Source organism: Engystomops pustulosus, chromosome 1 (genome assembly GCF_040894005.1).
Source record: "Engystomops pustulosus chromosome 1, aEngPut4.maternal, whole genome shotgun sequence".
Classification (NCBI taxonomy): domain Eukaryota; kingdom Metazoa; phylum Chordata; class Amphibia; order Anura; family Leptodactylidae; genus Engystomops; species Engystomops pustulosus.
Window position 1 is genome coordinate 275,637,994 of NC_092411.1, and position 27,741 is coordinate 275,665,734.

General features: G+C 41.0%; 1 protein-coding gene across 1 annotated transcript; it reads right to left on the reverse strand.

The window, feature by feature from the left end:
- Positions 1-567: 567 nt before the first annotated feature.
- CD8A (CD8 subunit alpha) lies at positions 568-21,124 on the reverse strand. The gene is made up of 6 exons (XM_072126285.1): positions 21,029-21,124; positions 12,901-13,254; positions 12,735-12,809; positions 10,298-10,426; positions 5,945-5,978; positions 568-2,180 (listed from the first exon to the last, which is right to left on the reverse strand). Exons 1-6 carry the CDS (start codon positions 21,087-21,089, stop codon positions 2,129-2,131), a joined length of 705 nt encoding a protein of 234 aa, XP_071982386.1. The 5' UTR covers positions 21,090-21,124; the 3' UTR covers positions 568-2,128.
- Between the last annotated feature and the right edge of the window lie 6,617 nt (positions 21,125-27,741).

Genomic DNA, 27,741 nt, shown 5'->3' on the forward strand with positions numbered 1-27,741 from the left:
ACTTCATAAAAATAAATTAACATCTCTTCTAAAGTTGATTTTCTCAAGCAACCACATCAGGCCATGAAAGAAACAGGATCTAGAAGCTGCTCAGCTAACTTGAGAGTGAATTGCCTCTACTACATACTGGGGCAGATTTACTTACCCGGTCCATTCACGATCCAGCGGCGCGTTCTCTGTGGAGGATTCGGGTCCGGCCGGGATTCATTAAGGCAGTTCCTCCGACGTCCACCAGGTGGCGTTGCTGCGCTGAAGTTCCCCGGAATGCACTCAAGTTCACCGGCCTATACCTAGTGAAGGTAAGTGCAAGCTTTTTTTTAAATGCGGCGGTTTTTCCGAATTCGTCGGGTTTTCGTTCGGACACCCCCCCCCCCCATTTCCGTTGCGTGCATGCCAGCGCCGATGCGCCAAAATCCCGGGGCAATACAGGGAAAATCGTCGCAAATCGGAAATGTTCGGGTAACATGTCGGGAAAACGCGAATCGGGCCCTTAGTAAATGACCCCCATTGTGTGTGTGTGTGATTTTAGACTAGAAAAGAATAAAACACTTTATTTAATATCTTATTTCAAGTTTATTACAAAGAGATTTATATAAAACATATACAATGTATCAGTCATCTCAGAATACAGTGCAGCTCTCATGTACAGGTGCAGGAGCTATGACACAGATTTACAAGCCACAGCAGGAGGCAGCCGTTATACACATTGATGTAGGGGGAATATATGTCAACTGATGCAAAAGGAAAAAAATATATGTACAAGATAAGACTGGTTACTTCCCCCATAAAGGAAATCTACCACCAAAATCCATCATGAGCAATCAGGGACAATTACTCATAGATCCAGGCACCGGGACTGTGGTAATGAGCTTATATTTCTTATCCATGTCCTTCTTTCTTCTAACATCAACTTGGAAAATTATGCTAATGAGCATGTTCTAGAAGCCCCTCTGTGCTTTGGGTTCACAGGCTTGTTGTTATACTGTACAGCAGCACTTCTCAACCTCCCCACTGTAATCTCAGGCAGTAGTGAGCACACAGGGGGATGGGGAAGTACTCCTGCACAGTGTAACAGCCTGTGAATCTGCAGCATGAAGGAGCTCTAATAACACGTCCTTACCTTACCATAATTGTAAAGGGCTCTAGGAAGTGTTACCAGAGCCCCTCCGTGCTGCAGCTTCACAAGTTGAAGATACACAGTCACAGTGCATGGATCTATGAGTAAGTGTCCATTGTTTATCATGATGGATTTTGATGGTAAATTTCCTTTAAGTGAGTTAGATCAAGTTTACAACCAATCACTAATCCATTTGGGGACAAGTTGTAAACTTCTTTAATAATTTGAAATATACTTCCGGTTACAGTTTTAGTCAAAGAAGAGAGTAATTGTAAGGACCCGAACATATGGAGGGGAGATTTATCATAAATAAGAGCAAAACTGTTCTAGTTGTTGGAAGCAACTAACCAAAATCAGAGTCCTATTCTTACTAATAGGTGGGGTAGCAGGACGCGCATGCGTTTTATCACTCCATTCAATGGTATGGTAGTGCTGGAAATTGCAGAGAACAGTGTGGGGGTATCTCCGGTACTCGCATTTACTATCCCATTTCCCACACTCCCACTAGTCCTGCCAAGTCCACCTTAGTGAGAATGGGACCTCCATTCACTGCATTGCTAGGGGTCCCGTTCTCATGATCCTGACCCTCACTGATCAGCTTGTTGGTACAAGGTCCTCCAGAGTGCAGAAAGTCCCATGTCACCATGATGGAAAAATTGGAGGATCGTGTTGATTTTAGTTGGACTGCCCCTGAGCCAACCTCCGAGTCGTCATGGTGTCCATTAGAGGGTATGAGACCCGACCTCGCCAAGAAGAAAAGTCTGGATGGTTACAAAATCTAAGGATAAAGCGGACGGTCCCTTCTATCTCTTACATGTCCCTAGTAAAAGTAAATCCCAATGTATGGTGCTACTTCCAGAAACACGGATCATAAGGGGAGAGTTACTTATGGATTCTTATACTACATAAATGACAGTACAATTTGTTAGAAGAGGCAGGTCTTGTGATATGTCTGGGGCATCATGGGTAAGCAGAAAGTCTGCTGAGTAGGCAGTGAGTTCATCCTTTGAGTTACAGGAGCCTGGTGGGGACATTCTTGTTACCATTCTTCTCATCCACGGGCCTGTGAAACAGAACAAAATTATGACTGGGACATAATATACATTAAGGTACGACAGATTGTTTGGGGTTTCAGTTCCTCGCCATTTTGGAGAATGTTATTTGCTTGCTGCCAGTGAAATAGTAGACTCAAAGGTAGTTAGCATGCATCAACAGTAATGTAGATATTTTTGCAAATTTATTAGGAAAAATGAAATATCACATGGTGATAAGTATCAGCCCCCGGTGATAAGTATTCGGCCCCCAGTGATAAGTATTCGGCCCCTTTGCTCAGTGATGAGTAGAAGCAGCTTTGGAGCTGGTGCAGCCAGGAGTCTTCTTGGGAAGATGCGAGAAGTACCCCCCCCCCCCCCCCCCCCGGATTTGGGGATCCTCTACCTCTTCCTTGCAGATCCTCTCCAGTTCCCTCAGGTTGGAGGGTGAACGGTGGTGGAACTGTTATGGTGACATGTAAGCTGTTTGGTTAGCTGCAAACTTATAGACCCCTCAGGTATTTTATTAAATTATGTTTAATCTCATCTGTTTAATTATAAAAAAAAATCCTCCAAAGTCATATTCCCATAGCTGAAAAGAATCACTTTGGGCCTAAGATGAGTCGTAAATTGCATCAGTATTGTAACTCAGTGGCCCTGAGACTATTGGCTACAGAGGAGCACTGTGACTATTGGCTACAGAGGAGCACTGTGACTATTGGCTACAGAGGAGCGCTGTGACTATTGGCTACAGAGGAGCTCTGTGACTATTGGCTACAGAGGAGCGCTGTGACTATTGGCTACAGAGGAGCACTGTGACTATTGGCTACAGAGGAGCACTGTGACTATTGGCTACAGAGGAGCGCTGTGACTATTGGCTACAGAGGAGCGCTGTGACTATTGGCTACAGAGGAGCGCTGTGACTATTGGCTACAGAGGAGCGCTGTGACTATTGGCTACAGAGGAACGCTGTGACTATTGGCTACAGAGGAGCGCTGTGACTATTGGCTACAGAGGAGCACTGTGACTATTGGCTACAGAGGAGCACTGTGACTATTGGCTACAGAGGAGCACTGTGACTATTGGCTACAGAGGAGCACTGTGACTATTGGCTACAGAGGAGAGCTGTGACTATTGGCTACAGAGGAGCGCTGTGACTATTGGCTACAGAGGAGCACTGTGACTATTGGCTACAGATTGGACATTTGACTATTTGCTACAGTGGAGCACTGTGACTATTGGCTACAAATGAACTCTTTGACTATAGTCCTCAGAGAAGCATTGTGACTAATGGCTAGAGATGCTCACTGTCACTACAGATCGTCTTATGACTATTGGCTCATAATAGTAATAATAATCTTTATTTTTCAAGCTCCATCATATTTTGTAACACTTTACATACAGAGTACAAACAGTCATAAGGAATAATACGAGTGAGGGCCCAGCTCACAAGAGCTTAAAGTCTATGAGGGCTATGGAGGGCCCTATGACTACTGGTTACAGAGAGCTCTATGACTATTGGCTACAGAATGGCCCTGTGACTATTGACTTAAGAATAAATGCTACTGGGGAACTATGACTATATGGGCTCCTGTGGAGGAGCCCGAGGCTTTTCTCCTCTTCTGCACTTGCTGTTTTTTCTACTGCCTCTCACCGCACAGCGGCTCATCATCATCCTCTTCCACACCTTGCAATCCGTATCTAAAAAAGGTCTATAGTATTGACCGAAATGTTACATGAATTTGGATTATCATACAATCAAATGGAGTGCAAAGTGTTTTATTATTATGGTCCGTAAACATACGACTGGTCCTTAATCCATTAGGCACTTTACACAATATACTTCAAGGGGCTGGATAGGTTACTATATGCATCTCCTTTACTCCTAAGTGTCAGACCAAAGGATGAGTAATATAATGAAAAGGAAAAATGAAACAAAGTTTTCCTGTAGTTAAGTTAATTAAAGTAATGAAACTTGTATGTGGTTGGCCTGTTTTTCTGTGGTACGGCTCAAATCTACAGAACTGTATATATTGCAGAGCACTTACACATCACACTGACCACAGCTGCCCGTAGTGTCAACTATAGGCTCAATTTCTCACAGTTTGACTTATTTTTTATATGTTTCTATCTTTTATCTACAAACTGGGGAAATAAAGCCGCCAGCCAAGGCAAATAGCATAATACATTGCACGTTATGGTACCATGTAGCATTGATTTTTAGGGGTTGTGTAGTTTACAGTATAAAAGAATTGTATCCAGTGATTGGTCGTGTTGGGAGTTGTAGTATTCCATGTATAGAATATTATAGAATTGTATTGTGGTCAGTCTTGTTGAAGGTTGTAGTGTCATATGAAGGGGTGCACTGCCATGATGTGAGTTGAGCCACTCGCCTCAGGGGTCACAGTGGATATAGTGGAGCCCAGTGCAATTTTTAGCGAAAACGCAATGAAACACGTGTGCAGTAAAGCACTATACTACCTGTAAAAAAATATGTGAAAAACAAATCATTTCCGTTCTGGTTGCATTATAGGATATGGTAAATGTATCTATATAGAAATACATTTGCTTTATCCTCCAGAGTTAAGGACATGATCACATGACCCATAGGACAATTCATTGTACAGGCAGCGGCCTCTATAGGAAAATTATAGGGCTGCTCACTGTGAGTAGAGGTTTGGGGACTGAGAGGGGGGTGGGAGCAGGGCCGCCATCATGAGGGGTCTAGTGGGATTGTTTTCAAGGCCTCCCCTGTTTTCTAATCAAAAGGGGACCCGAGGGGCTCACAGTACCCACTAACCCACCCCCTATACCCGGGAGGTATGATCCGCCATCAGTCTGAGGAAAAAAAATCTATACTCAACTTCTTCTCCCTGGCCCAGCGGCTCCGTCTTCTCCTCTTCCGGTCAGGGCACATCACTATGACGCGGTGGTGACATCATAGTATATGCAACACACATGCCCTTACGCTATGATGTCACGCACCTGCGACACCGCCGTGTCATGATGCGTAGTGATTGTAAAAGGCAACAATTGGCCACACATAGTTCCACACGTCAAAACAACATATCATGCAAGACCAAAAAAGTGTGACGTGCTACAGGTACTAAAGCAATACAACCATTAATAGATAACAAATACATCTTTTTTGGTAGTTCATATAACAATGTTTGCCAAGCATTTTTAAAAAAAGACAGAGCTACGGGGAAAAGACAGAGCCATGGGGAAAAGACAGAGCCACGGGGAAAAGACAGAGCCACGGGGAGAAGACAGAGCCACGGGGAAAAGACAGCCGCGGGGAAAAGACAGAGCCGCGGAGAAAAGACAGAGACGCGGGAAAAGACAGAGCCGCGGGGTGAAAACAGAGCCGCAAGGAAAAGACAGAGCCACGGGGCCGGGGAGAAGAAGCCAAAATGTATACATTTTTTTTCAAGAGCGCCCTTCTGTGGATATTACATTAATGAACAGTGGGGGGTCATTAAAAAGGGGCACGTAGGTGCACATTTCATTAAAAGGGGACATCTGCAGTGGACATTTCATTAAAGGGGGGCATCTGCAGTGGACATTTCAGATGTGCAGGGGTTATCTATATAGCGAGTGGGCACGTGCAGGGGCTATCTATATACTGAGTGGGCATGTGCAGGGGCTATCTATATACTGAGTGGGCATGTGCAGGGGCTACCTATGTACTGAGTTGGCAAGTGCAGGGGCTATCTATATACTGAGTGGGCACGTGCAGGGGCTATCTATATACTGAGGTTATTTTGACCGTAACCTGTTAATGAGATTTTCTCACCTTGGCTTACAGCGGCATCGCCGTCTTCTTGTTCCTACAAAGTTAAAAAGTTGTGTTATATCATAGCATTTTGGGATGTAACAGTTTAAAAAGTCACATGTTTTGACAGTTCTAAAGACACAATGTATGATGGGAAACAGAGAGCTATTAGCCATGGGTAAGAAGTTCCCTTTGAAAAGTCACTAGTTTGGATTATACATGGATTCTATACATAATTTTCCATATGTATACTATTTTTTAAAGGACATTTATTTTTTGCATTTGTGTCGGATAAATTGATGATTTAAAAAGAAAAATGGAAAAAAAATTGTGTGACTTTGCATCAAGATGTGAGAGATATCTGGAAACCATATTCTCTTTGATGGCACTAGATAAGGCTTTCTCACCCACATGCTCATAGATGGTCACAGATGTCACAGTGTTACTCACCCACCGCATACAAGATGCAGGATTATATTTCAGTAGAATTATCTTAAGTTTCCTACCAACAACCGCTGTAGAAAGTTCTCCTATTTCTTGTAATATATCCTGACTTGCCAAAGAAAACCAAAGTAAAATTTTTAAGGTCCGAATTGAATCAGTACAAACAGATGTTTCTCCGGTTGTTCTAGAAATTTGTTCATAATCCCCTCTTATCCTCTAAAACACAGATTTGTAAATAAAAAAATTCCCTATCATATTTTGGTTGGGACGCAACAGTTCTCCTTACGGAGACTGCCGTGTAGGCGTGTGGAGACTTATAGCTATAGACATTCCACTAGGACAGTGATGGGGAACCTTTTAGAGACCGGGTGCCCAAACTATAACCAAAATCAACTTATTTATCGTCAAGCTCCAACATCACAATTTAAGCAGAACTTCCACAACTTTCAATCGTATCAGCCCCTGAGGCCAACAATACAGTTGAAAGACAGAAGGGCACATTTACTTACCCGGTTCTGTCACGATCCCCAATCTGGACGGTCCGACGAGGATGAAGTTCGGAACCATTCACCACGATCGTGCGCCCGATATCCTGCATGTGTCACTTCCCCGCTGAGGTCCCCCGCAGTTCACCTTCTTCTTCCCGGTGTATGTGAGTGCATGTCTTGCGTCACAATTGAATTTTAAATCCCGCGCTTAGTCCGAATCAGTCGGGTTGTGCGATGGCCACGGCCCCCAATCTGTGTAATGCAGCGGAAATCAGAAATAGTTGGGAAACCCAACGGAAATGCGGTCCGCGGACCCTTAGTAAATGTGCCCCAAAGGGAAAATTTTGACTTGTAGCTTCTCTCCAGGGGGTCAATGTACAGGAAGAATCATAGGATCAGCAAAAGAACCGTGAAAGATAATCCAGCTCTGTTCACACCTCACTCTTCCTGCAGAGGGGCATCTATTAAGTTTCCTGGGACTGCAGTCATGTCTGGTGAACTCTGTCCTGGGGTGATGGCCTGGGTGCCCACAGAATGCGATCTAAATGCCACCTTTGCCGCCCATACCATAGGTTCGCCACCGTTCTGGAAAAATATGCAAATACGTTTTCTAGGATGGGATAAGGAAAACCACGCCTATTTTAGCTACCTGATAAGGCAGCTCCCTTGACATCAAGCATGACCTTCAGGAAGCCTAATGACGTTATTTATCCTGCATCATGTCATTAGGCTTCCAGAAGGTCATGCTTGACGTCAAAGGAGTTGCCTTGCAAGGTAAGGAGGCGTACAAACGGAGGCGTTGTTTTCCTTATTCCATGCTGGAAAACGTATTTGCATATTTTTTACTATCTTATTTTGTTCATTTTCTACAAACCCTAACGCTAAACCTGACTGTAATTTTATGAAATAATTTTAATAAAATAAACCAGTGTTTTAGAAGCCTAAAGGAGTTGTATAGCATTTTTCCAGAAGAATTTGAGCAAGGTTGGTTTGTTCTGAACAAAAATTCAGATTAGATTAAGTGGATTTATACCGAGTCTACGAGTCATTGAAACTATTTGCTTATTTCTAATGATAATGTTCTATTGAGAATGTTCAATGAAATAAGTGGGTTAGTCATTCCCAACTCATGGGGTTAGTGAGTGTCAACTCATTCAGGTGGAAACTAATAGAAATTGGACCATGTGTATATGTACTCATATACGTGACTTCTATCTCTGACTTCTGTCTCTGATACATGACTCTGACGTGTCAAAGTTAGAAGTCAGTTGGCTTAAAGGAAACCTACCATCAGAAATCTACTTGTTAAGGTAGATCTGATGGTAGGGGGCTAGTAACATACTAAGCCCTAACCTATCTTTACTTTATCCTAAAATACTTTCTAAACTATACTTTAGCTAATATGCTAATTATCGGGAAAGGCTACTTGGGCATGGAGCATAGGCTACTGCACGCCCCAGTACCCTCTGCAGATAATTGGCATATTAGCTAGATAAAGTGTCGTTTAGTTTAGAAAGTAATTTATGATTAGGTAAAGGTAGATTACAGCTCAGCATGTTACTAACAACCTACCATCAGATCTACCTTTATAAGTTTGGTAGGTCCATTAAAGGACATCTACCACCAGGATGAAGGATTGTAAACCAAGTACACTTACATGCTGGTGTGTGCCCCTTTTTAGCTCCTTTGTCCTTTTTTTTTTTTTACAAAAAAAAAACTATTATGCAAATGACCCTGAGGGGCTCCCGGCTCAATTAACAGCTATGAAGTCCGGAACCCACAGGCTCATTTGCATAATGTTTCACCCCTTAATGACCGCTTTATCAACTTTTTATGGCAGCCATTAAGGGTACTTCTTCTGAAATTTAGTATCACTTTATCCATATTGACTAGAGATGAGCGAGCATTAAAATGCTCGGGTACTCGTTACTCGAGCCGAACATTTCCTGATGCTCGAGTGCTCGTTTCGAGTAACGAGCCCCATTGAAATCAATGGGAGACCCGAGCATTTTTTAGTAAAATTAAAAACTGAACGAGCACTGTGAAAGAACACAGTGCAGAACAGATTGCAGATGTTCGGGAACATCTGCAATCTGTTCCGGAGACACGCGTGCAGAACGATGTTCTCTGCAATAGTATTTGAAGAACAATATGTGTGAAGAACAACTTGCAGATGTTTGGAAACATCTGCAAGTTGTTCTTCACACATATTGTTCTTCAAATACTATTGCGGAGAACACCGTTCTGCAAGCGTGTCTCCGGGACATCTGCGATCTGCTCAGGAGACACGGTGTTCTCCGCAATAGTATTCGAAGAACAATATGTGTAGAGAACAACTTGCAGATGTTGTCAAACATCTGCAAGTTGTTCTTCACACATATTGTTCTTCAAATACTATTGCACCGTGCACCGTGACAACATCTGCAAGTTGTTCTCTACACATATTGTTCTTCGAATACTATTGCGGAGAACACCGTTCTGCACGCGTGTCTCCGGAACAGATCGCAGATGTTCGCGAACATCTGCAATCTATTCTGCACAGTGTTCTTTCACTGTGTTCTTCAATTAAATGATTAAATTAAATGTTTTAATTGTATTTTTTTACTGTTCTTTACTTTTTTTAATTAAATGCTCGTTATCGAGCAGGGCAAATACTCGTCCAAGCAACGAGCCGGTCCGAGTATGCTAATACTCGACCGAGCATCAAGCTCATCACTAATATTGACCCAAAAGAAAAAAGGGGTTCAAAAGATCCTTTAAGATCCTTAAAGAGAATGTAATGGAATCCCTGCAGTGTGTGAATGGGCCAAAAATAATTTATGATTATAGATGAGCAGACCCAACATTAATGTTCGGGGTCAGTGTTCCGCTGCTTGACTTAACGCCGGGTCTGTTCATTCTATTTATGATATATCTCATTTTGAGCACAATTTTTTGCCTTGTTGTAAAGCAGTTGGCACATGGTCAATTGATCTTGGCCATACATAAAGGCAGCTCTAGGCAATTGGTTCCATCAGCTGTGGCTCTTATAGAGAAGTCAGATGTGGGGTACAACATCTATATTCCTTATTACTAGAGATGAGCGGAAGGTGGGTGAACGGGTGAATAGCCAATTTGACAAATTGATGCCCCTACCCAACTGATGGCTGTGTGAGGCACCTCTGTCCAATCATAGCCATAGCTGGTTGGCCGGGGGGGGGGGGGGGGGCGCCATTTTGCCGGATTAGTTGTTCAGTTGCCAATCCGGCAATATGTCCAAGTCACGGGGAATGCACCCAACCCCGAAAGAGAAAGTTTGGGTCTGCTCATCGCTACTTAATATCAACGGGTTTGACTAGGAGGGATATAAATATTTGTTTTACATATAACAGTATAAAAATGTGATGAGATGGAAAGATGATAGACGTGTTAAAATATACACATATATAAAAAATGATCTTACGGCAGCAGAGTATTATGGAGGTGAACAGAAAACAGATGAGAAAGAAGCCACATAAGACTGTCAGAGGAGCCCAGACGTAAAGGTCACATGATAAACCCAATGGGTCAGGATCTTTAACTTCTTCTTTTCCTAAGTAAAGAAAATAACCGATGTATTAATATCACAATTTATATCTATCTATAGTAAGAAAAAAAATTGTTTGGACTGTTTAAAAAAATATTCACAAATGTGGACCTTACCTAGAAATAAAAGTTACAGGTAAGTCCTACTAATGGCAGAGCAGAGAGCGGAGGCTCCTGCTACAGCCGGTTGTCTTATATTTTTGTATTTACTTCACATTGTGCTGTTTTTGTAATTGCACCCCCAAAACGTATGGAAAACTTGGCTACTGTAAGCCCCCAATTGGAGGTATAGTATGACCTTTAACACTCTCATATTGTCCAATCAGAGATCTTAGTTGAAATCAATATGGACACATGGTATTGACATACTAAGATAGAAAACCAGATCTTTACCCCAGCTGAAGGTTAGTCTACATAGCGGTAACCAAATTATATTACCAGATTCAGATCTTACCGGCCCCATCCGAATAATCTACAATTGCAGGATATATCATGAAATTTACACTAGAATTGAGATTGCTGACCACAATTCTATATAAAGAAGCACGGCTTGTTTTTCAATGTTGACTTCCTGAGATTTCTGTTGACGTCTTTCTCTATGTGTGTGCTTGCAAAAGATATTCGTGACTGTACCCTGTGGTCAGTGTATATAATGTTCATGTTTCTGTGTAGAACCAATACAGGTTGAATTTGTATGTAAGTCGGAACTGTATATTTTATCATTGTAATCCCAGCCAGAACTTTTTTGGTCTCTGCGACAATTGGATTTTAAAAATGTTGGGTTGTCATAAGAATCAATATTAACACTAAATCTTCATTACAGACGCCAGTGATAACGGTTACAGCTGATCATTGTAGCCTAAGGGTAAAGTACAATAAATTACCAATATCCACAGGTCCGTTTGTAACTAGGGGTCGTATGTAAGTCGAGTGTTCTTAAGTAGGGGACCGCCTGTACAGAGAATATCTGCTCTAATGTAGATGCATACATCTCTATTTTTAAGTTAAGGAGGTAGGAAAGTGACCATGAGCTCTAATACAAAGCCCCAATTTTTGTGTCTACTTGATGACCCCAACTGGGAAGCTGGTTCCCTACTCTAAACTACATGAAGGGTGGGAAGAAGGGGAAAAAAGCCAAGGTCATATCAAAGGCAAAATCATAGTTCTGAGAATTGTCTGAAATATGAATCAAGGTCCCGATCAAATAGCATCAAGTGGTCAGGAAATAAGGCACCAGATGAGCATAGGTAACCCAAAATAACTGGCAGAGAAACCCAGGCCCAATGATAGCTTTATAGCTGACTAATGAGAAACTGAGAGGCAGCTGAGCAAACCACTCATAGTTTTAACTATCGAAAACCTCTTAGTCCAGCAAACAGGAAACTGTTAGAAAATACAAAATGCTGATTTCCTCACAAAAAATGTAATAAAACATCATACACTCCCCAAATTGGTACCAAAAAAGCAGGTATACAGGAACAAATACAGCCATGTACACAGAAATACGGAATTATAGTTATGGGTTTCATAATATGGTAATACAAAGAAAATGTAATAAAATTGTTTTCTAAAACACACAAAAAAAGATATACGAGGCGATCCCCTACTTAAGGACACCCGACATACAGACGACCCCTAGTTACAGACGGACCCCTCTGCCCACTGTGACCTCTCTGAATGCTTCACTTCACTCCCAGGCTGCAATGATCAACTGTGAGGTGTCTGTAATGAAGCTTTATTCATAATCTTTGATCCCATCACAGCAAAAAATTTTGAAAATCCAATTGTCACTGGGACAAAAAAAAATGTAATAAAAAATTCAATAAAAAAATTATATATTATATTATATAAGTACAAACCCCAGGAACCAATCTTGTATGTAACCTGGGGACTGCCTGTAAATAGAATTTTTTTAATGTATTGACCCATAATGTAATTTTAAACACCATAAAACTGAACTAGTAAGAAAATGGTGAAATGATGTATTTTTTCAATAATATCTTCTTCTAAAAATTTTTTCCAGTATAAATAGAGTCATTAAGAAGTGCAATTTCTCCCGCAAAAAATAAGCCCCACACACAATTCTTTAAACTGAAAATAAAAAACTGTTTTGACTTTTGGAATACAGGGAGAAAAAAACCCCGGAAACTCAAAAAAAAAAAAAAAAAGAATTTTTATATGAACATATTACAAAATGTTGAGTTCACGGGTTTTAATCTCGATGTGCAGCGTTCGACACAACACCCAGCGTCTTTACGACCGTTTGAGCCACCCCTGATGGTCACAATACAGCAAGTGGACCTTGCAGCACCTACCTGGGCCACAATTACACGGATCTCTTGTCGTCAAAGCTGGAGGGGCAATTGTTACTTTCGGTTTAGCTGTTGTTGCTAAAAGAGAAAAAATATCCCAACTGAGAAGACTGGATTGTGCGTTATCCATAATTTAATTTTGGAATAGATCTACTTTGTAGGGGCTTACCTTCAGGATAGATGAGTGGGACGCCCGGGCTGATGTATAGCACTGAATTTTTATTAATCAAACAGTAGTAGGTTCCCTGATCCGCCTGATCAAAGCCCTTAATGGCCAAGTTGAACAAGGATCCTGATGAAGTCGCTGTGAACCGTGCGCTGTCTCTATCATTCCTGTATATAGATTTCCCAAGGTTACGGAGATACAAAATAGATTCTGGGTTGACATCTCCTTTCTTATGCCGAAACCAGTAGATCCCATAATCCGTGGGTTCCGAGGATTCGGCTTCACATTTCAAATTTATGGCCTGTGAGCTTCCCTTCTGCAATGTCTTATCACTGGAGATTTTCAACTGGTGAGAACCTAAGAGAGGCACAACATAAGGAATCAAGAGAAGGTGAGACATGTAACGTCTGGACATTATTATTCTTCCATCTACAATTTTTTAAATCTTTTTGAAATGTTTTATTCTTTTTATTATCAAAACAATACAAATAAAGAAATATATAATATATACCATACATAGAGAGAAAGGGAAAGGAGAAGAAAAAAAGAAAAAGAAAAAAGATGAAGAAAGAAAAAAAAAATACCATAAAAAAAAATACCATGAGTTCGAGTCACTAGCTACTAGGTGTGGCCCCCAAAAAACAGGAGGAGGAAGACTGATTTATGAACCATCAAATACAGGAGATCACAGGGGGCACATTTAAAGTCGAGGGTTAATAGTTACACCCTTTAAATAATTTTCCTTCTCGGATCTATAACTTTTTTAAAAATTTTCATTGATTGAACTGGAAAAGAGATGGATTTGCCAGGATTACGGCATTGGTAGATACCACATACATATCCAAATACATCTTTACAGCAGTAACTGTGGAAAATATGGCATAAATTGCATATACAGAGTGTCCCCTACTTAAGAACACCTGACTTACAGACAACCCCTAGTTACAAACAGAGCTCTGGATTTTGGTATCTTACTGTATTTTATCCTTAGGCTACAACATACTGTTACAGTTTTCACAGGCGTCTGTAATAAAGTTTGTTAATTGTTAATTCTGGTTTTTATGACAATCCAACATTTTTAAACTCCAATTGTCACAGAGACCAAAAAAATTTTGACTGGGGTTACAATTATAAAATATACAGTTCCGACTTACATACAAACTCCACTTAAGAACAAACCTACAGAACCGATCTTGTACATAACCCGGGGACTGCCTGTAATCCGTGAAAAAAAAAGTTTTTTTTTATTTTTTTTAAATGTTGTGTTCAATAACAGTTTTACTTTTCTATTCATTTGGCTGTGTGAGTTTTTTTTAGCTCCCCAACTTGCAGTTGTAGTATACAGACTGGCACGTTGTGCACCAGAATTAGTATTCGGAGCACCCAGAGCAACACGCTGGAATTAGTAAAAGGGTAATAACTGGTTATGAGGTGCCGTAGATTCCAGCTATAACTTGTGCCAGTTTTTTTACCAGGTCATATAGCGGCAAGATAATTGCATAAAGAGGTGCAGAAAGTGAAAAAAAACAAAAAAAAGTCATAAATTCCATGCTGTGTGCCAAGAATTGCAACTTTTTCATTCCTTGTAAAGCAAAAAAAAGGCCCCTGAGGCTTGATACATCGGACGCTGTGTGTTTTTATTGGAAAATGGACAAAGATTTAAAAAATGCAGTTTTAGATTTGTACTATTTTACTGTCAACGTAGCTGTAGTAGAGCTTGTTTTTTAGGGCAAAGTATTGATTTTTAATTTAATTTTGTTACATTTTAATTTTATCTTATGTTACATCAGTTCGGGTTTTATATAGATCTAATTAACTCACCTTTATTGAATCTTTCCAGGAGAAAATAGAAAAAAAATGTCAATTTCAATATTTTTTTCTGCATTTCAAATTTTAAAACACAATAACTGGAATAAATGTATGATTTAGGGGAATACTCAGTACTCCAAACTTGACATTATTTTTAGTTGTTACTATATTTTTTCAGTAAAAAAAAAAATTCTCTTCTATATTCTTTTACATATTTTTGTACATCAATGAATTTCACAAATTTTATGCACAAAGATCCATCATTACAGACATTGTGCTACTCATTTTGGGTTTTTTTGGTTTCAATGGCACGCCACAGTTGTGATGCCGAAGGGAGTGCATTCCTTCCTCAACCCCTAAGATCACTATGGACGGCAGCTAAGACAGTGGAGGTGAACCTATGGCATGGGTGCCAGATGTAGCACTTAGAGTCCTCTCTGTGGGCACCCCAGACAATTCCTTCTGCAGTTTGAGGAAGCCCAGGACGTGCCACTTTAAGTGCTTTTTGTAAGTGTCACATCCTTGGCAGCTTCCATAAGTAAAAGTTTTCTTTATGTAATCTGACAATTAAGACCTTCGCGTAGGCGTGTGGAGTCTTATAACCATTGATGCTCTACTAGGGGGATTCTCGAAAAATATGCAAAGTTTTCCAGGATGGGATAAGGAAAATCACGCCTCTTTTAGCTACCTTGTAAGGCATCTACCTTAACATCAAGCAAGACCTTCAAGAGGGTATGACATGATGCGGGATTAAAACCAAACCATTATATCTATTCCAGAAGGAACAGATTCCCAACTGTAGACAGCGCTGTTTCAACCTGGTTGGGTCTCTTCAGTACAGTGTAGGGAACTGGTTTGGCTTGCTGGGAGAGGCTTGTGACTAGGGTCGGCAAGTAAGAGTTCTCCTTACGGAGAGATTACCAATTAATGCCGCCGTGCAGGTGTGTGGTGTCTTATAGCCATTGATGCTCCACTAGGGGGATTCTGGAAAAATATGCAAAGTTTTCCACGATGGGATAAGGAAAACCACAGGTGTGGACAGAGCTGGATTATAATTGGCGCTCCTGTCCCCGTATACTCCAGGACAACCTGGATGGAAGCTACAACAATAATCTTATGTTCTCAGAGCAGTGAATAATAATACTGATTATATTATCCTGTTGGCACTTTGCGAGAAATAAGTGGGTTTCGGTTGTAGTTTGGGCACTCAATCCCCAAAAATGTCACCATCACTGACCTAAGGGGTTAGATACATGGGTAGTAGGTGGCTGAAGATTTATGATGGACATGTGACGCCCACGGACTGTCCTTCTGCTACTACTTCTTACATACACTAGAAAAAATGAATGACACGTATACACTGATGGTTTGGATATATTTTGATATTAAAAATAAGTAAATGCTGCAGTGATGGGTTAATTGACCTGATATGGGCCCTCTGGTTGATGGGCCCCATAGTGGCTACTATGCCTACAGTAGTTATGTCCATGAATATGTTGCTCTGATGTGTAATTTCACATAGGGGCATAGGGGAGCAGGTTCTTTCTCCTTGGGATCACAGTAATAGCAACTTTTGCCATTGAGGACCAGACTGGGGCAAGCAAAATGTAGCATTAACTTGCAACCACTTGTATATGTATGGAAAGATGTTACTTCTTGAAGCAATTGTGGCTTCTTGCCGCAGATAAGGGAAATAAGTGCTGACGCTTGATTTCAAAATACTGATAAGAATTTTTGTGGAAACTTTGACAATGAAAACTTCACCGTCATCTCTACATAGCACTACGATCTTTCACCAACTTTTGACTAAGAGGAGCCCCCTAATAATCATAAACTTGACTTAGTTGTTGGATCACAGGTCCAGGTCAATTAAGTAACAAGGGAGAGTAAGCCCCAAAAAATCCAACCCAATCAATCTTCTGTCCTCCTGTGAAAATATCATTGGCCTAGTCTTGTGCTAATAACTATACGTAGCCCTTCTGGATGAAGCCACATTTACACATTGCTCCTCTAAGGACATCCATGTGAGGACATCACAGTGACTTGATTTGTTTTATCTTCTTAAATTTCATTGACTACTTATTCACACAGTTGATTCTATACCAATGATGAGGTTGTTTCAACGTTGGGGGTGCAACGAGTCAAAGAATCTTGGAAGTAAGAAAACCTGGGTTGGAATTTGCTATCATAGAAGTTCTAGAATGAAACATGTTCTTCACTTTTTTCCAACTTCACTGGATGGGGCAGATTTACTTACCCGGTCCTGTTGCGATCCCGCGGTGTGTTGTCCGACGAGGATTCCGGTCTGCCGCGATTCACTAAGGTCGCGTGTCCAAAATCCTTCATGTGTTGAGGTCCGCCGGAGTTCACCTGCTTCTTCCTGGTGCATGTGAGTACTTGATCTTGTGACACAATCCCGTTTTTTAATTCTGTGGTTTGTCCAAATACATCGTAATGTCCGACGGCACGCCTCCCAATTTCTGTCTCATGCAAGCTGTCACCAAAGCGCCACAATCCGATTGCATGCGGCAAAAACCCGGGGCAATTTGGCGCAAAAAATAAATATTTGGGAAACCCGACAGAATCACGGTCCATGGACCCTTAGTAAATGAGCCCCAATTTCTTTGAAAGATCAAATATTAATGTTTAAATACTGTTGTCTCAGGGTCGGTAAAGAGATATTTTTGTTAATTTTGTATTATACTTACACAGTCAAACCAAAAAAAGGTTATTACTGGCACTATGACAAGAGAAAAAAAACTTTGAAAACATAGAATCATGGGCATATCTACCATCATATCTATGATTTTTTAGAAACAACCAAAGTTTCAGTTTGTGTAGAAACTAGAGAGACAAAGCCTGGTGCCGTTTATGGGGCTCAGTCAAGCACATTACAGGCAGTCCCCGGGTTACGTACAAGATAGGGTCCGGAGGTTTGTTCTTAAGTTGAATTTGTATGTAAGTCAAAACTGTATATTTTATAATTATAGATTCAGACAAAAAAAATGTTGGCCCCAGTGACAATCGAAGTTTAAACATTTTTTGCTGTAATGGGACCAAGGATTATCAATAAAGCTTCATTACAGACACCTTACAGCTGATCATTGCAGTCTGAGACTAAAGTAAAGCATTCAGAAAGCTTCACCAGAGGTCAGAGGGGTCTGTCTGTAACTATGGATTGTCTGTAAGTCGGGTGTCCATAAGTAGGGGACCGCCTGTAATCCCTTATAGTGTCGGAATGGCCCACCATGGCACCTGAAGAACCTTTGGTGGGACCTGACTCTAACTCTGCGTCCTCATGATCCAATAGAAGACAAACCAATATGGTGGTTACTGGCTCCTATTTTCCAGGGGTTTTTGGAGCGTGGTCCTCTAGACTAATTTATTTGGTGGGCCAAAGGAACCCCAGTCTGACGTTGAATCCCTCTTATGTTTTTATGTTTATTATTTTGTGAGAACGTGTCTAGGGATCACTCTTCATACGTCCTACAAAGTTTGCAACCAGGTTTTAAAGATTTGTTACAACAATCATCACTTGGAGATGGGTAGTGGGGCAAACACACACTGACACAATGACCAAAATAGTTTTGGATACAGCAATATTGCACTGGGGTCTCCTTGTCTCCTTGTCTTGTCTTTCATCAAACCATTTTCAACCATCTAATACAGGCGGTCTCCTACTTAAGGACACCGACTTACAGACAACCCATAGTTACAGACGGACCCCTCTGCCCAATGTGACCTCTGGTGAAGCTCTCTGGATGTTACTATAGTCCCAGGCTGCAATGACCAGCTGTAAGGTGTCTGTAATGAAGCTTTATCTATAATTCTTGGTCCAATTACAGCAAAAATTTGGAAACTCCAATTGTCACTGGGACAAAAGAAAAAAATTTGTCTAGAACTTCAATTATAAAATATACAGTTTCGACTTACATACAAATTCAACTTAAGAACAAACCTTCGGACCCTATCTTGTATGTAACCCGTGGACTGCCTGTATATGACTCCATCAACATCAAGCTTCAGTGATGCATCCTAAGCAAAAATAATTGACGCACTTATTTATGATCATCAGGCCACCCCATCTTCATGGATCAAGCTAGCTTGTGTGCAAGTCAGATCCCATGGACCAAGAGAATGGGAGTCTTTGCATCATAGTGATATGATGCAAGGAGTTAGTGTATGCCAGCCGATCAGCAGCGCTGACACTATAACAACTGGCCTGATCCTAATCTCCCACATCGTTACACTCTCCTTAGATTTGTCTTGCTGCTTTACATCGATTCAGTGTCAAGCCCTCTCATTAAGCTGCTAGTAAAATGTAATTAAAATATTTTTAAAAAGTAAAAATAAAAAAAGTAAAATAAAAAAAGTGTAAAAAAAAACCCCAATTGAAATAAATTAACTAAATCATAATAGCAAATCTCTAATCTCCATCCTAATATAGTAGATACATCTGCATAAAATTAACCAAACCAGGTGCCATCAGCTATCAATATCATGTTTCCCATGATTACACCAACATAAAAATATCTAAAAAAGAGCACAAAAATATTCACAATCACCGTCATGTTCTTAGTTATCATCACCGATCAAGTGAAAAGAAAAAATGCTAAATAATAAGAATTGATTAACAATTTCTTCCATACCTGCAGAACAATAAATATTCCATATTTTACATAAAGACAGTCCCCGGGTTATGTACAAGATCGGTTCTGCAGGTTTGTTCTTAAGTTGAATTTGTATGTAAGTCAGAACTGTATATTTTATCATTGTAATCGCAGCCAGAACTTTTTTGGTTTCTGTGACAATTGGATTTTAAAAATTTTGGATTGTCATAAGAACCAGGATTAACACTAAAGCTTCATTGCAGACGCCTGTGATAACTGTTACAGCTGATTATTGTAGCCTAGGACTAAAGTACAATAAATTACCAATATCCAGAGGTCCGTTTGTAACTAGGGGTCGTCTGTAAGTCAGGTGTTCTTAAGTAGGGGACCGCCTGTATATATATTTAAAAAAATAAATAAATACAGCGCGGTAAAAAAAGATCTTGAATTCCTTTTACATTTTCAATTTTAAAAAACACATTTAGATGGCAACGATATAATGAACAGTAATAAGGAACATCATTTCTGGTCTGTGCATATATTTAATATTATCAAAAAAAATTAGAGCTTATTTCGTGAGAAGAAAAAAAGTGGAAAAATCTTCTACTCATGAAGGTTACATAAAAACACAGTTGATAAGGTTGATACAAGTCTAACCGATATTTCTATAGTGTCGATGCAGAAGAAGACAATGACCCCGATAGAACTGACATCTTATATTATGATGCAGGATCATTGGGGTCAGTTCTATAGGGGATCTTTGCCTTCTTCTAGATCACTATAAAATATTATAAAAATATTTGTTAGACTTTCTAAAAATTCCTTACGGACCCCCAACTGTTGAAATAAGTATACAGACAGTCCCCGGGTTACGTATAAGATAGGTTCCATAGGTTTGTTCTTAAGTTGAATTTGTATGTAAGTCAAAACTGTATATTTTATAATTATAGATCCAGACAAAAAAATTTTTTTGCCTCAGGGACAATCGGAGTTTCAACATTTTTTGCTGTGATGGGACCAAGGATTATCAATAAAGCTTCATTACAGACACTTTACAGCTGATTATTGCAGCTGGGGACTATAGTAACATCCAGAGAGCTTCACCAGAGGTCACAGTGGGTAGAGGGGTCTGTCTGTAACTAGGGGCCGTCTGTAAGTCGGGTGTCCTTAAGTAGGGGAATGCTTGTAAACCTATTTTTCATCTCCAGTGTTGGAATATCCATAAATTGTAAAACCCAAATAAGCTCTGCCTTTTCTATTGTTCATTATTGCAGCAGACGTATCTTTTCCATTGTTCATTAAACATAAACATTGAGCCGCGTGGTGAATGCTGCCATTCTTTCTGCCATTATTCCCTCCTCTGGTTGAGCCTCCCATAGTTACACTACTCTAACTGTAGAGAATCCTTTCCTATATTAGTGTCTAAATCTCTTCTCCTCCATCCGCAATGTATGACCACCGGTCCTGTTCTCATAAGTTAATAAATGATGAAAATAATAATTCAGGAATTTTGGGGGGGAATAATACTATAAATGTCTGATTTTAGAAATCAAAAAATAATAATAGTGCTAAATAATTGAAAACATGAATGAATTTTTAAAAAAAAATTTGGACGCATAGTTTCTCTTTGTAACCTGCGATAGCAAAAAAAAAAAAAAAATTCATTCAATTCCTCCAAAAATAAAAAATTGAACAATAATAATGTCACTTACATGAGAAGAGGCAGAAAAGAACTTGGAGAGATGTGATGGATATCATAGTGTCAGACAACATTGCAGGGCTGCAGCGCTCGGGGACTGGCAGCACAAGACATGATTCACACTGCTGGGATCTCAGCACCGGGGAGGATGTGATGTCACAGACACAAAGATGCAGAAAACAAGTGAAATGTAATAATACAGGACATAAACATAGCAACTCAGCCAAACCAGTAGGCAGATTATTTGGCACGATAGGAGACCCAATGTAAGGCGCTCTCTGCACCAATATCTGGAGTGACCTCCATTACTTTGTATGGGGTTGTCTCAAGCATTTAAAGGGGTTGTCTGAGATTAAGAAAAAATAGAGAAGTTGCCGAGAAGGTGCACAATAGGAATAAACCTGTACTTACCTCCAGGGCCTGCGCCAGCCCTGGGTTACCTGGGCAAGTGCCGGGGCCCTTCACTGATTAGGGGCCCACATAAGAAATCCATTTGGCCACTGAAGGTTATTCCATCTATGAACTTCATTCAGATGGAGACCCCCAATGAGGACGATGTGCAGGTAGATGAACTTCTGAGAGTTTGTGTAGAAATCCTTTGGTGTATGCAAATCAACTATTGCAGCAAATGCCCGGGTCACTGGTCTCAGATGATTGTGGAAGTGTAAATACTGGATGTGGAGGTCCACGGTCGATGTGGTTATACACACATACAGTAGCATATAGGTCATGTGCTGTTCTGACATACAGCATATACACATCACTTTTGCACACACATGGAGCATATAGACATCACAAGTACACACACATACAGCAAACATACACACATACATACAATACCATATACAGAGATACAGCATATACACACACATACAGTATATACACACCACACGCACATACATGCAGAATATACACAACCAGGATCCCCTGACACTGCGGGCCCCATAGCAGTTGCTATAGCTGCTCCCCCTGTAGTTACACCCCTGATTGTGTACATGCAAATATTTGGTGCTAGTTACTGATCACATGTGTTTCAAGCCCCTCTCTATTCCAGTTGCATTGTGTTTTCAAATACAATTTTAAGCAGAATGTGTGACCGCACCTTCCAGGTTCCTATATAGGGTTTAAAGGTCAAAAACTGACTGAACCAACTGACTGAACCTCTAATACATCCCCCGGAGCACAACCTACTTCAGGAGGAGCTTGGTGACTCTTTTCCTTTTGTTTTTCCATTGCTGTACTTTCTGTTGGCACATCCATGTGAGTGCTACAAGCTGTGATTTAGGCAGGAATTGCTACAACTCCACCCACTTCAATGGTTGGGCAGGAAGGGGCGGTGCCATTCAGGGATGCCCTGCATATAGTCTGTGCCAGGTTCAGACAAAGGCTGTAGCACAATTTTATCCCAGACCTCCATACAACTGAGCCAGGTCCACGATGTGTCTAACAATTACACAGGTGCATCATGGTACATCACCCTATAAAGTTTTGTTTAATTTTTATGAATGTTTCTGGGTGACTTTGTGAAAAAACTGCGATTCTATCAAACTTTTTTGCATTGTGTGTTTATGACTTTAGTTCTGTGTTACCGTACTTATTTCATTAGGCTGTAATGATGTGTTTAACCAATTTCACAAACCAAAACTTTGTCTATAAATTTTCGTGTGGTCAAACATTTTGACACACATATATATATATATATATATATTTTATGATGGAGTGTAATAAAGGCTTTTTTAGAGACTTCTTTATTACTTTATAGAAGTTGGGATAGCCAGAAGAAAACAGTAAGGCCTCATTCACACGACCACATGGACGCACAATTTGGTTCCAGATCGCGGCCCCTTAGAGGTTTATGGTACCTAGTCAGAGTGCGGTGCACCATGACCGAGCTGGGCGGCCACCATGCAAAATATAGGCTGCTTGTCTTTCTATGGAGAGGGGAGCGGTGAGGAGCGCTCAGCCCTTCTCTCTCCTACACCAGGCTGCATATGTGCAAGGGGCCTAATTATTATTATTTTTTGGTGTTAACCATTTCAGACTTTTATATATGGGACAGTACTCAAAATGGGAAAAGAACCTTCTTTAACTTTTAATATTTAAAATTTTCTTTTTTGTAAAATATTTTGGTATTCCAATAGGAATACTTAAACTTACAATCACATTATCCCTAAACACGTCCAAAACAACAGCTTGTAACTTGCCTATCTCCTACATCAAAGCACTGTACTGATACGGAGCTGAGTGTTAAAGGAAATCTACCATAAGAATCACGGAAGACCAAGGGTATAATCACGGTAGACTACTGTCATTGACATGTCTGTCTCTACTTCTGGATTCCGGAACAGTATGGGGCACATTTACTTACGCGTCCATGCGCGTTCCCCGATCCGGAATGTGCAAGTGGAATGCACATCTGCCGCGATTCAAGAAGATCGTGCGCCCGATTTCCTGCATGTGTCGCTTCCCCGATCCGGTCCACCGGAGTTCACTTTCTTCTTCCCGATGTAAGTGTTTGATCTTGTGACACAAATTGAAAGTTAAATCCCGTGGTTTGTCCAAATCAGTTGGATTGTCTGACGGCCCACCCCCCGATTTCTGTCACATGAAAGCCGGCGCCGATACGCCAAAATCTTATCGCGTTCGACACAATCCCGTTCCACCTCCCTGTCCTGGTAGCCTGTCCTGCTCCTACTCCAGACAGAGAGTCGTTAACGTAAGCCAGATCTCTGCAAATCCCATAGATCAGCTGGATGCCCAAGGAAAACACTAATGCTACCTGCATGGGACTTGTTAATAAATTAAAACAAGGTGGAGCTGAGAAGTTCTCCGATGACATAAGCCTGAGCCCCTCAGTCTTATTAGCATATTTTTAAAAGCTATATCTTAACAAGTGGGGGATTCGAGGCGTTAAACAAACACTGTTCCAGACACCAGAAGAAGAGATGGATGTGTAAGTGACAGTGATCTACCATCGGTGATTCTCATGGTAGATCGCCTTTAATTCTACAATGAACACAATCCAGCGCAATCCATTCGCAATCCAGCGATGCGTTCTCTGCGGTGGATTCGGGTCCGGCCGGGATTCATTAAGGTAGTTCCTCCGACTTCCACCAGGTGGTGCTGCTGCGCTGAAGTTCCCCGGAATGCGCTGAAATACACCGGCCTATTCCTAGTGAAGGTAAGTGCAAGCTCCACGACACTTTTTTTTAAAAAATGTGGTGGTTTTTCCGAATCCGTCGGGTTTTTGTTCGGCCACGCCCCCCCCCCCCCCGATTTCCGTCGCCTGCATGCCAGCGCCGATGCGCCACAATTGATCGCGTGCGCCAAAATCCCGGGGCAATTCAGGGGAAATCGGCGCAAATCGGAAATATTCGGGTAACACGTCGGGAAAACGCGAATCGGGCCCTTAGTAAATGACCTCCATAGTGTTAAAACAAGATAAGAAAACCTTTGCAAAATGCAAGTTCATTACTTTACTTTGTTTTACACAATTCAAGCAGTGCTAGCTTTCCTATGTGAAAGTTTAAACCCTAAAGAGATGGATCCTATTTATAGAGACCCTAAATAGGAATAGGTGAACCCTAATAAATTTGGCCAAAAATAAACAGAACCAAAATAGGTAAAAACTAAGGAGTAAATCTCGAATAGATACATCCTAAACATATGAAATAAAAGGTGAAACCATATGAGTAGTGTGGAGTGAGCCCGAACTGCAACGTTCAGGTTCTGTACCAAACATTTCGAGTTTGGGCCATAAACCCAGACATGAACTTCAGTTAGTTTGTATCCAGGCTCAACTCAACAGTGCCACTAATAACGCCCGTGACTGGTTCAGGGCACACCGCCATTTTGGGTAGCATTGGTGATCTCTTATGATGTCATAGGGAGCGCCGATCCACCCTGAAATAGTGGCATGCGTGGTCCACATTAATTTACGTATATGCTGCCTGCTTTGACAGCGGCATTAAAATAGATAACACTGATGTAACTGTTTCGGCTTTGGGTCTGGAATCTAGACCCGGACCTACACAGAATTTTTAACTTCAACAAGGTGTGGTCCGAATAAGACCGGATCTGAATTAAATGGGGTCCGCTCTCTTTTGATGGCCTATACTAACATAGGTCAGTTAGTATATACTTCACCCTGGCATAACTAAGAGCATAGAGATGGAAACTAGAGTGGCCCCGCACTGTAACTGCAGACTTGATAACATAAGGACCCATAATTGAACCTATTTTGTTCAACAGTAAAGGGTTTAGGAAAACATTGTGGACCCTTCTATTAAAGGATCTATGGGACATTTCTGGAGATTAATTTAGGTGGAAATGTTTGGTAATATGTAACAAAAATAGTTTACAATTCCCGGCATCATATTTACAAAGCGTTTAAGAGAATTTTCTACTTGTATGACAAAAATATGGTGGCTTTATAGAAGGGAGAGGGGCATGGCCTAAGTTGAATCCAAAATTAGGCCAACATGACTTAATTTTGGTGCAATTTCCTGGTGCAATGGAAGCCAATGGAGACTTAAACTATGGCAGGTTTATTAAGTACCTTTAGTAAATTTGCTCTTAACTGGCTCAGATGCAAAAGGTTACAACAATAATTTCATTGAACGAGGGAAATTTTGGTAATTCTTATGGGAGGGGTGTGTTAGACACACAAAAAAAATTCACCACTGGGCATAAGATTGTTGCTAAAAAGCAACAATTAAACAAGCAAAAAAAAAATGTACATATGTCACAATGGGGCACATTTACTTACCCGGTCATGTTGCGATCCTGCGGTGCGTTGTCTGACCAGGATTCGGGTCTGGCCCGATTCACTAACATTGTGCGTCCAATTTCCTGCAGGTGTCGCTGCTGCGCCGAGGTCCGCCGGAGTTCACCTTCTTCTTCCTGGTGCATGTGAGTGCTTGATCTTGCGACACATTTCGTTTTTAAAATCCACGGTTTTTCCAAATCCGTCGGGTTGTCCGATGGCCACACCCCCCGATTTCTGTCACGTGCATGCCGGCGCCACAATCCGATCTCGTGCACCAATAACCCGGTGCAATTCGGCACAAAATGGAAATATTCGAGAAAACCCAACGGAATCGCGGTCCACGGGCCCTTAGTAAATGTGCCCCAATATGTCAATTGATATTGAGCCAGATAGGAATATTGGGATATTTCAGCTCCAAAAACTACAAGAATTATAAGATGAGTGATATAATTTTGTTACTGAAAACATCAATAGAATTTCTTGGAAAAATTCACTCTTCTTGATTTTTTGTTTTAGAAAAAAGAAAGATCCATTGATGTTCCCCACTCGCTGTGTGTGTGCAGCAGATGTGCTCAGCCAGGTGTAGCAAAGTATTTACTCCCTTTCTGAAGAGGATGTGGCACACATTTCTTGGGGGTCTTATAAAACCCACCACTGTGGTCCTGTGGTCCTAGTATCTGGTATGTTTGCACACGCCTAACTCTTGTATGTAACCGCAATTAACTTCCACCCTGCAGAAGGCGCCGCATTGTGCGCGATTGGTGAACTCTTGCAACAAGTCTACCTAGACCACAGCTACACTAGAGGCACATGGGAAAAATCTAAGTGGTCTAGGGTAACATTTATCCATTGCTGTGCACATAACACAATCCCAGCTATATCTGTGCCTCAATACATGACTGCGGCACAAAAAAATTGTGTTAAATTGTAAAAAATATTTATTTTCAAAACAGTGCCATTTTTGTCCATGCAAGTGAAAGGATGAAGGCCCCTAGATAAGAAAGACAATGGGGCAGATTTACTTACCCAGTCCAGTCGCGATCCAGCGGCGCATTCTCCGATGAGGATTCAGGTCTGCCGGGATTCACTAAGGTCCATGCTCCCTATATCCACCAGGTGTCACTGCTGCGCCGAGGTCCGCCGGAGTTTCACCTGCTTCTTCCCAGTGCATGTAAGTGCTGATCTTGCTATTCGGCGTTTTTTCCGAATCCGTTGGGTTGTCCGATGGCTGCGCCCCCCAATTTCTGTCCCGTAAAAGCCAGCGCTGATGCGCCAAAATCCGATCGCGTGCGCCAAAATCCCGAGGCAATTTGGCGCAAAACGGAAATCGCCGGGAAACCCGATAAAAGTGCGGACCCTTAGTAAATGAGCCCCAATGTTCAAATTTGGTTCATTTATGAGTAGAGATAAGGGGACTCAAAGTTTCTGTTCGGATTTGAGCTGTGGGTATATCCTGCAAGATCCAAACATATTATCGGATTAGTGACCAAACCAGCAAATTGACGCCCCTAGCTAGTAGCCTGTGATGGACCAGTGTGGGAAGTACAAGAACCCTGAACTGTTTTCTGTTCATCTCTATATATGAGTATGCTGTACAATCGCACATAATAGCCGTGACAAAACTGTAACCAGCTAACCACAAGTTCTGCTGTTGTTTTACATCATACAAAATGCTCTAAGTTACTGTTTCAGGCCTTATTTTTAATAGCTGCATAATTTGCTCGTTAAACCTGCAAAATCCCGATGCAAAAACTCTGATTGTTAAATGCCCCACTAAAAAAAAAGTTACTTTCTCAAAATTAACACAGAATGAAAGTCATAAAAATGAAAACAAAAAATGACAGTAATGCCTGATTTTTTTTTTTTTCATTTCAGGTAATCCTTCAAAAATCCTTATTAAAGCAAAATGAAACATTTTATTATTCATTTTCTTACACCTAAAAATAAAAGAAAACGTG